This window comes from Bos javanicus, chromosome 2, assembly GCF_032452875.1.
Source record: "Bos javanicus breed banteng chromosome 2, ARS-OSU_banteng_1.0, whole genome shotgun sequence".
NCBI lineage: Eukaryota > Metazoa > Chordata > Mammalia > Artiodactyla > Bovidae > Bos > Bos javanicus.
Genome location: NC_083869.1, coordinates 26,635,764 through 26,650,479, shown reverse-complemented (window position 1 = coordinate 26,650,479; position 14,716 = coordinate 26,635,764). Strand labels below are relative to the sequence as shown.

At 38.4% G+C, this 14,716-nt stretch overlaps 1 protein-coding gene and 1 long non-coding RNA gene across 3 annotated transcripts in view; one reads left to right on the top strand and one right to left on the bottom strand.

Annotated features, from left to right (window-relative positions):
- Positions 1-3,507, top strand: part of KLHL23 (kelch like family member 23) — a 49,636-nt gene extending 46,129 nt beyond the window's left edge. For both annotated transcript variants that reach the window (XM_061435788.1, XM_061435795.1), the window contains exon 4: positions 1,429-3,507. In XM_061435788.1, coding sequence (XP_061291772.1) covers positions 1,429-1,739 — 311 coding nt within the window. In that variant the 3' untranslated portion in view covers positions 1,740-3,507. The remainder of the gene's footprint in view (positions 1-1,428) is intronic.
- Positions 3,508-4,070: 563 nt separating this feature from the next.
- On the bottom strand, positions 4,071-12,808 carry LOC133259014 (uncharacterized). The gene is made up of 2 exons (XR_009740230.1): positions 7,666-12,808; positions 4,071-6,393 (listed from the first exon to the last, which is right to left on the bottom strand). It is a non-coding gene; the product is annotated as an uncharacterized LOC133259014 (long non-coding RNA).
- Between the last annotated feature and the right edge of the window lie 1,908 nt (positions 12,809-14,716).

Below are 14,716 nucleotides of genomic sequence, written 5' to 3'. Positions count from 1 at the left end.
AAATCAAAGAATGATTGTGCATTCTTTCTAAAGAAAGCCTTTAAGTTTTTTTCCATCAAGTATTGGGAGTGCATATTTGGGCACAGAGGGTACAAGGTACAATTCATTCATTGATCCAACAAGTGTTTACTGAGTCCTTACAAGGTGCCAGACATTTGCCATCCTCCAAATAGGATGGAGTATTGGGCAGGACAAAGGTCCTGCACTGCTGGAAGGAAGAGAGAGACTATAAACAGGAAGCACATCGGATCGTAAGACGCGCTACAGAGAGAATTAAAGTAGGGTGGTGTGGTAGAGACAGCTGACTGGTTCCTGCAGGTTGGATGACAGGAGAAGGCCCAGTGAGGAGTTGACAGATGAGAACTGAATGACGAGAAGCAGGCAGCTATGCAAAGACCTGGGAAAAGAAAAGACTTCCAGACGGAAGGAACAGCTCAGCAATGGAAAGCTAACTCTTCATTTATTTGCTGTAATAGTCATCCCACTGACAACTCCTGCCCTTCCTCAGGTCTGTAGTTGATATTCCATAGAATGAACTCCCAGGCTGGGAGTGATGTGAGCACTACGACCTGGGATGTTAGAAACAGGGCTGGGACTAGCATCAGGCAAGCGAGACGCCTGAGGCACAAAACGGAAGGAGAAACTTGGAGAGGAAGCACCTCATCATGGTTTGTGCTCTAGGCACATCACTTGCCTCATCCTAGTCACAGCCCTGGGAAGAAGGGAGAGGAAGTGAAGTTGCCAGAGATCCCAGTGCCTTGAACAGCCAGCAGGTTTGGATGTGGAGGGGGGAGATAAAATGGAAGAAATTAAAACAGCCTGGAAGGCTGAACCCCAAGAAGTGGACTCCCAGCTCCAGGACACAGACCTCACACAGCAGCCCTCTGCCTTTGAGCACCTTCCACAGCTTCTAAAGGTCACAGACTGTAGTTCCCCCAGTAAACTGGCTTGTGTTTCTCTAACTTCTTGTGTCTTTAACTTAACCAGAAGTATGAGAGAGGCAAGCATCTGTGGCAGCACGTACCAGCTCAGGGTTAGCTGCTAAGACCCGAAGGATCCTACACCAGTTACCTAGGACGTGTTCATGGCAGAGGGACTCTGCTGCTACACCTTTTACACACAGGCGTAGAGAAAAGGTGCCTGTGCTGGGAAGTTCCCAGAAGGGTAGTGGTCTGAGGATGAGTTCTTCCCAGCACCCTGAGAAGTCAGTTTAAGGATAATCTGAAAGACAGTGGCAGTCATCTGAACTTGATGACTGGAAGTGGATTTTAAGGGTCCGTGTTGCAGTAGTGTGTGCTGGAATCAAAATGTCACAACTACTCTATTTTTGTAAGCCAAATTGTAAAGCATTATTACATCACTACCCTAAGGTTTCTCTTCTGTTTGTTGACCCTAATAAAAATGTGCTTTCTTTTTTCTTTTTAATAGAATATGGATTGTGTTCAGTTCCATTTGAAAATAAGCTCTATCTAGTTGGTGGACAAACTACAATCGCAGAATGCTATGACCCTGAACAGAATGAATGGAGAGAGATCGCTCCCATGATGGAAAGGAGGATGGAGTGTGGTGCCGTCATCATGAATGGATGCATTTATGTCACTGGGGGCTATTCCTACTCAAAGGGGACGTATCTTCAGAGCATTGAGAAATACGATCCAGATCTTAATAAGTGGGAAATTGTGGGTAATCTTCCAAGTGCCATGAGGTCCCATGGGTGTGTTTGTGTGTATAACGTCTGATCAAGTCCAAAGAAATGACCAAGTAATCACTGTTTCATGGTGTAGTAAGAAAAGAATGTAGGGTTTAGAGTCTCTTACTTGCTACTGTGGCCTGGCACATAACAGGTAAATTATTATTCTTAACCCCCACTCTACACCTCAACCTAGTGATTAATGGTCAAGAAAAATCTTTTGTCTATTTACAGTTGAATAAATCAATGGAGTCAACACCTATAATCTTTGCTCATCAAAGGTGATTTGGAATGCTGGACACTTGGTAAAAGGTGGAATGCCTTTGTAGCAAATTTTTTCTCCTGGTAGCAGCAACACTGGGTGTAGGTCAAAATCATTCTGTGGAATGAGATGTCTCTTATGATCCTGTAATGTAATAGTGTACATTGTTTCCACTTAGCTAGCAAGGAATTTGAAATATAAGGAGGAATATTCTCTACCTCTACAAAATCAACACTTAAGCTTTTTTTTTCACCTTTAGAATTATTTAGAATGGACTTAAGTTTAGTGTTTTTCCTTCGTAGTGTGTATTATTTATTGTTATGATTATTTACTGACAACAGAGATATACAAGATACTGTGCAGAAGATTATTACTATTCATAGAGTTTACAAACTAAAAGAATGGAAAATATGAAAAACTGCAGAGAAAGTAGTTGAATATCTGCTGATCCTAAGAGCTATTTTTAATTTTCAGCTTTGATGTAAATTGCTAGTTTAGGTATCTTTAAGCATGTTAGAAAATGCTCTTTGTTCATAAGTATAGATATGCGTCTGCATATGAAATTGAACTTTGAGCTGGAAAGCATGTAGAACATTCTAATATAGTAGAAAATGCATTGATGAAAAGAAATTTGAATTCACTTTCCACTAACTAGATGTTGTGACTTGGACTGAGTCACTTGACCCACTGTTGGTTGGAGCTTCCCTCCCCAGGCACACTGGTACTGTGGGTGACAGAGGCGCCTAGACATGGATCCAGCATCTCTTGGGGTTGCCTGAGGTGGTCTGGGTGGCTGCAGCTTCTGGGCCAGAAACATCTTTGTCCATTTTCTCCATCGTACCTACCATATCACTTTCCAAGTGTGCTGTAACTTGAGAAAAGTTTGGAAGCTTTGTTTAATTCATCTAAACTTAGTAAAATCTGTTAGATCATCTACCCACACTCATCATTTTTTAAGAGGCAATAATTATTTTTAACCTTAAATATGTAAGTGTAAAACTACCTAATTCTTCTGACTTATTTTTACATTTTAGAAGGAACCTGTTTAATGAACTCGTTTCAAAAGGCATTTTAGGTAGATATAACCCTTTGGGAATAAATATGGTACTACATAGAAAGGGCCATAATAATGACCATATCTTTTCCTCATAAATTTTACTCCTTGATACTGTAACCTAAAGCATAACAAACAGAAAGATAAAAGCATGAGGTTGCTTATGTCTGCATTATTTTCAATAACAAGAAATTGGAAATAATCTAAATGTCAAAGAAGAAAGTGGGTTAATAAAAAGTGAAGTCTTATACTGCCATTAAAATAATTGTTCAGAATACTGTGTAGAAACGTGGACATGTCTGTGATATGATAAGTAAAGTAAGCACAATATAAAATGATATGCACACTATCATTATGACTATAAAATCTTCATGCATGTGGAAAGTAATATGCAGAACTGAAATTCACTGTGTTAGTGTAGGGGATACGGAATGATTTTTAAATTATTTAAATACTTTAATATTACTTTGTATTTTCAATAAAAATAAATAAATCACTGTATATATAGTAAAACTGCTTGAATTGGGGCCAGTTGAATTGAAGAACAGTTAAGCTTCTGAATTAATGAAACAACTGAATTATAGACTATTTCACCCTGTAACTGAATTATAGACAATTTTATTGCCTTTAAGAATATCTGCATTTAATGCTGAACCAATATTTTTTTTATCCAGTAGTACTTTAGAGAGCTCTTTTATGAACAGATGAGAACAGTTAGAATGGTCTTCACCGCCTTTTCAGCTTGTCCAGATCTTATAAAATCCTGACCCCAGCCTAGCCACTGGAAATTCTTTCCTAACTGTTTCAGCCACAGTACAACTCTCATTGTCACATTTAAGGAATTTAACATTTATATGTGCATATTATGTCTCTTGGCTAATTTTGAGATCATGAAGCCCATCTTAGTCTTCTCAGGGTCTAACATTTCATCTGTATATTCTGCATACTTTTTTTCTGAAGGATGATGGTATCAGTTTTACAGAAAAGTATCTGGAGGTGCGTGAAGGATCTTGAAAAATAGTTTGTGATCTGAGGTGTTTTATTTCCAGCTTCTGTTTTCTGCAAAATTTCTTTTTTTTTTTTTTTTGCTCTTGATATATGTACCAAGAAAGGATTAAGAAAGATAAACATCTCAGTTAGAATTGTTCCAAGTTCCAAATCACTGTTGTATGACTGAGAAATATTTTATTGTAATTAAATGTAAGCCATTGCTTTCGGGGGGGGGGGGCAAACACTATTTTACAAAATAATTAAAGTTGTGGAGATGATTTTAAGTATAACTTAATTAAGACTCTAAATATCAAAATTTTGAAAGTTGCTGTTTCTCACAAATCTTATTTTTAAACTGCAAGTGAAATAGGATCAAGATCTAGGATACTTCCTTAAGGGCACATTAACCTTTATTTTCACATGCATGAAAAACTTTTTAAGGTCTCTTAATCTATAAGTTCCCCATCCAGCTCTTCTTTCTTTAACTCCTTGCAATTTATTTGTTGAAGAAGCTAGGTCATTTATTCTGTTTTTCCAGGGTTGACATTGTACTGATTGTGTTCCTATTGTGTGGTTTAGCATGTTCCTCTGTCCTCCAAGTTTCCTGTAAGTTTGTAGTTAGATCCAGAAGCTTAATCAGATTCAGATTTCATTTTTCTTTTCTTTTTTTTTGGTCAAAACTGCTTCACAGGTGGTGGTGTGTTCCTTCATCAAATGACAGAATTGTCTCTTTCAGATGTTAGCAGCCATAGATGCTCAACACCCAATCCTTAATTCATTAGGGGTTGCAAAATGGTGATTTCCAGTGCTCTGTCTTCTTGGTGTATTTGTTGAAATATTTCTATAAAGAGAAACCTTCCTTCACTTACTAGTTGTTTACCTGAAGGTATAGTTTGTATGGGAAAGGTAGAAGAAATGGCTTGATTCCTAACTTTGTGTATCAGTTTGCAAAATGAATAGTTGTTAGCATCCTTCAAAGGTGATTTATTAGATTTATTGTTTTTTTAAATCATTATGAACTCATGGATTTAAATACACTTAGCATCTTTCAGTCCATTGCAGTTACTCTTATTGATGCTCTGTTTATCATCATGAGCCAGTGAAAGGCTCTGCAGATTGCTTCCCAGTTCCTTTTGGCACAGCCCCAGTAGTTTTTGACAGTTCCTTTGCTATCTGGTGTGACAAGATTCTCCTGGCTCATCCTGAACATTTCCCACCTCAAACCTATAATCAGCCATTTCTCCAAGCAGCCCTGATTTCTTGCAGTGAAAACTGGTATTTCAAGACCATAGTCTGGATGCTACGGATGCTTATTGCTACTAGATTGTCCCATGTTTCTAGGCCTAAAATTAAAATGCATAATAATAAAAATACTAAATACAGGAGAGAAATAATTACAGTTAAAAATTTCTAAGGTCCCAGCATCATCAGGAAGTGGTAAAAGCTCCACAGGGTATTTACCTAGTCTTTTCTAGCCCAATATCTATATCTGTTTTTTCACAGAAAGTATCCTGGTTCTCAAAGTCACCTGGCAGAACAGAATTAAAAAATCACTTTATAATTCATTTTATTCCACTTCTCTGTCTCTCACACACACACACACACACACACACACGCATACACATCATTCTCAGAATAATAATACCAACAAGCATTTTGGGTATAAATTTTCAATAATTTTGGACCTCTTCAAAATTCCAAATAGAAAGTAAATGGGGAGGTGAGGTTGAAACTGACTAACTACCACCTGAGACTTTACATCAGACAGAAGAAAAGAATGGTAACTAATCCCAGTCAGGAACTCTAAACGTAGATTGAAAGTGAAGTTTTAGAGCACTTTGTTCTTCATAATTTTTAAAAGTTTCTGAAATACAGTCCTTATTAGAGCTTATTTCTGCTTTTATATCCTCTAGTTTCTAGCAAAAGACATTTATTTTTGGAGGCTCAGCCAGGAGCTTATAAGACTTTTTCGGATAACGTTTCCCACTCAGCCTAACTGCAGGTCCAGAGAACACAAAATTCAGTTCAGTCGCTCAGTTGTGTCCAACTCTCTGTGACCCCATGGACTGTAGCATGCCAGGCTTCCCTGTCCATCACCAACTCCCAGAGCTTACTCAAACTCATGTCCATTAAGTTGGTGATGTCATCCAACCATACCATCCTCTGTCATCCCCTTCTCCTCCCACCTTCAATCTTTCCCAGCATCAGGGTCTTTTCCAATGAGTCAGTTCTTTGCATCAGGTGGCCAAAGTATTGGAGCTTCAGCTTCAGCGCTTCCAATGAATATTCAGGATTGATTTCCTTTAGAATTGACTGGTTGGATCTGCTTGCAGTCCAAGGCACTCTCAAGAGTCTTCTCCAACACCACAAAGGACATACAATTATTTTCCAGTGGTCCTTAAGTTTGAATGGAAACCCAAAGTTACTGGTTTAACAATGCATCTGTTTTTGTTTTTTTAATCTTTGCTTTTAAAAGAAGTTAGGGAAAAAAAAAAAGTTAGGAAGGCAACATGATAGAGTCCATAATCTTGGTCTTTTAAACAAGAAGGAAGTTCTCTTAGAAGGTTTGGGGCTGAAATTGCCCACTGTTTAGAAGCCCCACTGTGTCCAAACATTTCCTCAGCTCCACCAAAATCACAGCACACACTTAGTTCACAGAATTGTTAGAAAGTTTAAATTAAAATTGTGCCCAATATAAATTATTATTCTCTTGGCTGGACACAACTTCACTCTTCCAGTGCATTTTGTGGCTTTATATTTCCTATTTGTGTTTTTCATCAGTGCACCTGTAATGTTTTAAAAGTAGTTCTAACTGGGCATCTTTCCATAATGACATCCACCTTCTGTGAACCTACTTTTTAAAAGATTTATTTATTTTTGAACCTGTGTTTTTACTCCATAAGTTGTAAATAAAGATGTTCCTGGCCATTGCAGTGGATGAGCTGAAGCTTTGAAATCTTTTTCAATGAGGAAGCTCAAAGTTTTATGAGAAAACAACTGCCAGAAAGTAAAAAAAGACATCTCTGGAAGCAGCATAGCATCCTGTCTCATAAATCTAAGATCTGAAACTCTCATCAGACTCCTTCCCTTTCTATAAAACCCAAACATTTAGAAGAACTGTAGTGAAGTGAAGGGAGAGCCACCCACTCAGTTCTCTGTCATCCTAGTCTCAACCTGCAGAGCAGCTTTAGTTCTGCTCTGGTTCTATTTGAGAAATGCCTTGCCTTGTACTCACCAGGTTTTGCTGATAAGCAAATAAATCCCTGCTGACAACAGAAATACCCTGATCATGTCACTCCTCTGTGCAAATCCCTGTGATGACTCTCCATTTTATTTGGAGATAATGTCTATGTCCTTCCAGTAGTATGCACGTGTGCTGTTATAGGTGGACACAAAGATGGAGAGTCACATGCTCAGGTAAAAGCTTACAGTCTTGTTATAGACAGAAAGAAGGGGGTAACAGATACTGGAACCATTAACAGTCTCTGCCAGATATTAAAATGCTATAAAGCTATTATAAGCTACTATAATTAAAATCTGGTGTGCTATATTTCAAGATAAAGAAGCAAGGTTAAAACCTCAGGTACTGAAACGTGAATGGAAAAACAGATAATTGGAAAACTTTTATATTACATTTTCGTATGTGTCTGGGCCTATACTGGTGCTCACCCGGAAGGAGTTGTGTCGTTGTTCAGTCTCTCAGTCGTGTCCAATTCTGCAGTGCCGTGGACTGCAGCACACCAGGCTTCCCGGTCCTTCACTACTTCCCAGAGTTTGCTCACACCTATGTCCATTGAGTTGGTGATGCCATCCAACCATCTTGTCCTCTTTTGTCCCCTTCTCCTGCCTTCAGTTTTTCCCAGCATCAGGGTCTTTTCCAGTGAGTCATCTCTTCACATCAGGTGGCCAAAGTATTGGAGTTTCAGCTTCAGCATCAGTCCTTCCAATGAATATTCAGAGTTGATTTCCTTTAGGATTGACTGTTTGGGTCTCCTTGCAGTCCAAGGGACTCTCAAGAGTCTTCTCCAACACCACAGTTTGCAGGGTCACATGGTAACTCTTTCTGTAGTTGTTCAAGAAACCTCCATACCGTTTTCCATAGTGGCTGGACCAATTTACATTCCCACCAACAGTGTAGGAGGGCTCCTTTTTCTCCATACCCTCTTCAGCATTTATTATTTGTAGACTTTTAAAAAAGGTCAGAAGAATTCCTTGTTACGGGGGAACATGTCTTCCCCTCTCCCGATGGCCCTTCCACGTGGAAGTAGCTCTACTAGCTTAACACCCCCAACGTGCTTCTTCCTGGAGAAGGAGGAATGGCTATCATGTTGCTGTTGTTCGTTTTTTACTTCCTGTTTTTTTTTTGAGATATGTGACATGTCACATACAGCACTGTGTAACATTAAGATCTACAACACAAAGATTTGACATACATCACAGAATGATCATCACAGTAAGTTTAGTGACCATCCATCATCTTATATAGATAAAAATTTAGAGAAATATATAAGACCTTTTCTTTGTGATGAGAACTCTTAGAATTTACTCTCCTAAAAACTTTTATATCTAACATACAGCAGTGTTAATTATATTTATCATGTTGCACATTGCACATTTCCTAGTACTTATTTACCTTGTAAATTGAAGTTTGTATCTTTTAACTGTCTTCATCCAATTCCCCCACCCCACCTCCTCTCTCTAGTAATTACAAATTTGACCTCTTTTTCTATGAGTTTGTTTTTGAAGTAAATTGACCCACCACACTTTATTACTTCCTGATAGACAACATAGTGATTCCACATTTCAAAATAATCACAGTAAGTCTAGTTATATCATCATACAAAGTATTACATTTATTGACTATATTCCCCACACTGTATTTTTTATATCCGTGACTCATTTATTTTGCAACTGGAAGTTTGTACCTCTTAATATCCTTCATCTATTTCTTTCCTCCTCTCACTTCCCCACCCTCTGGCAACCACCTGTTTGTTCTCTATATTTACAACCATTTCTGTTTTGCTACATTTATTCATTTGTTTCTTAGATTCCACATATAAGTGAAATCATACAGTATTTGTCTTTTCATGATTTATTTCACTTAGCATAATACCCTCAAGGTCCATTCATGTTGTCACAAATGGCAAGATTTCATTCTTTTGGCTGAGTGATATTCCGTTATATTAATATATACAAAATCTTCTTTATCCATTTATCTATTGATTGGCATTTAGATTGCTTCCATATTTTGGCTGTTGTAAATAATGCTTGTGTCCTTTCTAATTGATGTTTTAATTTTCTTCAGATAAATACCTGCAAGTGAAATTTCTAGGTCTTATGGTCATTCTGTTTTTAATTTCCTGAAGTATCGCCATACTGTTTTCCATAATGACTGCACCAGGGATGACTTTTCTATTATAATTATTACATTTGTAAAGAATAAACAGGGAAGCCTCCACTAAGCCCTTTCTCTCTCCAAAACCTGTTCTGAGAGGCCTGTAGGTGACCAACATTACCTATGATTAAATGGAGAGATTCAGAATTAGGAAGCCCTCTTTTGTAAGTAAATGTAAGTCACATTCTTTAGCATCAGATCTTATCAGAAATAAAGGTCATACTTTTGATCACCTATCTGCCTAATGCTTTTGATTTATGTCTCAATTGGCTCAGAAACCTGGGTGAAGATGAAGAGTTATTTATCACTCTAATATCTAAAGGCATATCTAGGGATTTATCTTACAGGTGTATTTACGTATGTGTGAAATAACACGTATACAAGTTTATCCATTGCAAGATTGTTTGGAGCAGGAGAAGACTGAGAACAATCTACATGTCCATGTAAAATTATTTAAATTAAGACACTACTGCACAATGGAATATTATACAGCCATAATACCTGAGCAAGCTCCAAGATAAAGTTTAAAAAGTATATTGTGGTAATCATTTCATGATATATGTAAGTCAAATCATTATGCAGTATACCTTAAACTTATACAGTGCTGTATGTCAATTACATCTCAGTAAAACTGAAAAAGAAGTTGATGATAAATGTTATGAAAAAATTAAATCTGGATGAAGAAGATGGAATGGCAAAGTCGTGAGAGAGGTTCTATTTATATATGGTGGTCAGCAAAGTTCTCTCTGATATGACATTTGTGCTCAGGCCTGAAGGAAGAAAGACTAGAACTTTGAAAACAAATAGTTCACAGGCCCTGAGGTATGTATACTCAGAGATCTTTTGTATACTTACTATGTAAAAGGATTTTCCCTAGGCTTAGTTAATTCTTTTAGAATATTTTGCATCTACAAAATCCAGGAACAATTATAGAAAGAAGTATATGCACTCATTAAGCAATAAATTCATAAGAAATACAAAGGGTGAATTTTCATGAGAACAAGTTCATTTTCTTCAGATTAATCTGGAATTTGAGATCGTACAAAGCCTACTACTGGCTGACTCACATGTCCACATTTGATCTTCCACAATACGCTCCTGAAATCCTAAAATGATGAAGTTCTGTCTGTCTCTGTCAGTGGTCCTTTCTAGCACTCTAGGAACTAGAATAAACCTCTGCATGTTCTTTTGAGTCTCCCAAAGTTTGCTTTAGCCAGAGACAAAAGAGGAAGAATCTTTCAAGTTGATAACCCTCAGCTCTGTTTTCAGGGCTTCCCAGGTGGTTTGGTGGTAAAGAATCTGCCTGCCAGTACAGGAGCCTCAGGTTTGATCCCTGGGTCAGGAAGATCTCCTGGAGAAGAAAACGGCAACACACTCCAATATTCTTGCTTGGGAATTCCTTGGACAGAGGAGCCTGGCGAGCTATAGTCCACTGGGTCTCAAAGAGTTGGACACGACTTAGCAACTGAGCATGCACACAGACTTGTTTTCAGAGTAAACATATCGAGTTAATGAAAACAGACACTGAGTATTATTTCAGGGGAAATAGCAGAGGACAGAGGGATAGGGGAAAACCAAAAGAGATCAAAAGGTTATTAAACAATCTGGAATTAATGAAAATAAACTTGAAAAAAAAGTTTCAAACTAGTGTATCCTGTTTTTTTCCTGTCCACCCTCAGTAAAGTAAGGGTCTTAGAGAAAGGCACGATGGATTTAACAAGACTCCAAGCTTTCCTAATGCAGGAGGCAGGGGCTGTTTCATTTACTTTTGTATCTTTAAACACATGGTAGGCAGGCCATGTATATTTGTGGAATTAACAATTCATGTTAAACCTAAGCAATAGCAACCATAATTTTCTATATAATACACTACTTGATGATGAAAGTGAAAGTGAAGTTGCTCAGTCATGTCTGACTCTTTGCAACCCCATGGACTGTAGCCTACTAGGCTCCTCCATCCATGGGATTTTCCAGGCAAGAGTACTGGAGTGGGCTGCCATTTCCTTCTCCAGGGGATTGTCCCAACCCAGGGATTGAACTTGGGTCTCCTGCACTGCAGACAGATGCTTTACCATCTGAGCCATCAGGGAAGCCCTTGCTTGATGATACTTGGGTTCAATTTCATGTATGGGTTTCCTATTGTTTTTCAAAAGGCCTGCCCACGAAAACCCCAAAAAGATGCAATGGAGCACTCCCAGGCCCTCCCTTGTACTCAGAGGAAATGGGAGACTGCCTGACTGTGGGCGTAAGAATTTCAAGGCCCAGAACGTGGCAGTTAGGCCTGGCCACATGGCTCACTGAGTCTCAAGGTAATCACCTTCTATGATCATCTAAGCTGTTCCTGAGGCTTTGACTTGAGGGATATCCCACCTGCAGAATTGCTAAGAAATGCGAACTTTGGGTGCCTTCTGAAAGAGAAGCTATGGGAAGACACATTCACTCTCTGGCATGTACATCTTGTTTGTATCTTTCACTCTGCTTGTTAGCTTATTCAGAACAAAATCAAAGTAACAGCAACTTGAGTGGAGGTCAAGTCTTTAGTCTCTATTCCCTGAACCCAGGCCAGATTCAATGGTCCAGTTTTCAGCTTACCAAATTATATCATCCACCGCTGTTTTTACAGTAAACATATTTAATGTGTGTGTGGTGTGTGTGTGTGTGCTCAGTCAAGTCTGACTCTTTGCGATCCCCTGGACTGTAACCCACCAGGCTCCTCTGTCTGTGGGATTTTCTGGGCAAGAATACTGGAAAATATATTTAATAAAAGAAGACAATTTATGCACAGTGAGTATTACTTTAATAGAAGATTGAGGAATATGCTTGTGTCCTCAAAGAGCTGACTTTCTAGTGAGAGAGACAAAAAGTATAGAAAGCTTTACTATTGAAAGCCATGTCAAATCTATGGGAACTGAGAACCCATATGATGAAATCAGGAGGCATTCACTCCACTGAATGTAACAGTATATAAACCTGCCTTTTCAAGTTACTTATTTTTAAATAGAATTTTAAAACATAAAAGATTATCCAGTATAGAATTATTGAATCTGTCCGAACCAGACCTTCTGAATGAGTATACCACAGTACGACACCCTTCTGCCTCTGATGCAATCTTTCTTTGGGGTCAGGACAGAGGGCCACAAGTACCTAAGCTTGCCAGGGCACCTGCAGTGGCTCATCTGCCACCTTATTAGGGTGGGTTCTCTCTTTCTCTGGCAGCAGCCTAAGCTGTCCCCATGGCCTAGATGTGGTAGGAGGGGTCTCATGGAAATGAGCCTTTTGTTAGACCAGTCTCAAGGAAATTTATCTTCTTTTTAGCTGATTACCTGGTTTCTTTAAAAATTTATAATGTGGAAATATACATATGACTTTACCATCTTAACCATTTTCTTTACTCTTTTTAAAATTGAGTTATACTTGATATGTAACATTGTATTTGTTTCAGGTGTTGAGATATATATATATATATATATATATATATATATATATATATATATATATTGCAAAATGTTTACCACAATAAATCTGGTTATCATTAGTCACCATACATAGTTACAACTTTTCCCTTGTGATGAGAACTTTTAAGATTTGCTTTCTCAGTAACTTTCAACGTGCAATACAGTATTAGTGCTATCCAATCAGGTTCATTTGTCAGACGGCAGCAAGCCAAACGTGGGGGCTCCAAGGTTTGCAGCAGAGAAAGGGTTTAGTCACAAAGCAGGCAAGCAAGGAGGAGGTAGGAGAACAAACCTAAAATTCACCTATTCCAAGGCGAGAGACTCGAGATATTTATGGGATAAAGAAGCAGGGTGGTCTGGGGTATAAGAAAGACCATCAGAGTCAAGAAAGAAGAGAAGTAATCAATGTTCTGTGTAGGTGTATCTGGAAGACAACCTTCTTCAGAGGATGTACATTCAGAAAATAGGGATGGTAGCATGATCCGAAGGTGGAGTTTTAACCCTTGGACATCAAAATGTCATCCACTGGACACTTATGCAGGACTAGTTAAATGGTCAGTAGTCTAAACCAGCTTGAACTGGGCAATATAGGTCCATTTCACCTGAGAAACAACTTACGCAGCCATTACTATAGCAACCTATACGTCAGTGGTGGTGGTTTAGTCGCTAAGTTGTGTCTGACTCTTGTGACCCTTTGGACTGTAGCCCATTAAGCTCCTCTGTCCATGAGATTCTCCAGGCAAGCATACAGGAGTGGGTTGCCATTTCCTTCTCCAAGGGATCTTCCCAACCCAGGGATCGAGCCCAGGTCTCCCACATTGCAGGCAGCTTCTTTACCAACTGAGACACCAGAGAAACCATCTATGTCAGAGATGTTAGATAACATAGGGGATGGTTAAAGGAATCTTGAAAAATGTTATATAACCATGGTGAGGCTTGGAAAGTACACAATTTGTAGAAACAGTCAAGGCAAGTTTAATCAGTGAAGGCAGGTTACAGGATACTATTTATTACGTAAATTATAGTGTAAGAGATCTAACTGATGATTGTCCTTAGTTTCATTATTCAGTATAGTCACTATGCTGTATGTTGTATTCCCATGATTTATTTATTTTATAATTGAAAATTTGTACCTTTGACTCCTTCCACCCATTTTACCTATCTTGCACCCTGCCTCTGGCAACCATCAGTCTGTTCTCTGTACCATGAACTGGGTTTTTAAAAAATTATTTGTTTTTTTTTAGATTCCACATTATTAAGTGAGATAATACATATTTGTCTATCTCTATCTGACATATTTCACTTGGTATAATATTCTCAAGGTCCATCCATGTTCTCACCAATGTGAAGATTTCTTTTATTGTGTGTGGCTGAGTAATATTCCATCTGTGTGTGTGAGTGTGTGTATACAGTTGTCCCTTGGTATCTGCAGGGGAAATTGGTTCCAGAACCCCCTTGGATACCAAAATCTACAGATGCTCAAGTCTGTTATAAAATGTCATAGTATTTGTATATAATCTACACACATCCTTTTATATACTTTAAGTCATGTCTAGATTAATTATAATACATAATTCAATGTAGATACTATGTAAATAGTTTAAATACAATGCACTTGCCTATGTGGGGCTTCCCTGGTAGCTCAGTGGTAAAGAATCCACCTGTCAATGCAGGAGACATGAGTTTGATACCTGAGTTGGGAAGATCCTCTGGAGAAGGAAATGGTAACCCACTCCAATATTCTTGCCTGGCAAATCCCATGGACAGAGGAGCCTGGCAGGCTACAGTCAGAAATCATCAAGGAAACACAAATTAAAGGCACAATGAGAAACCACCATCATTAGAATGGCCAAAATTAAAAAGAATGATA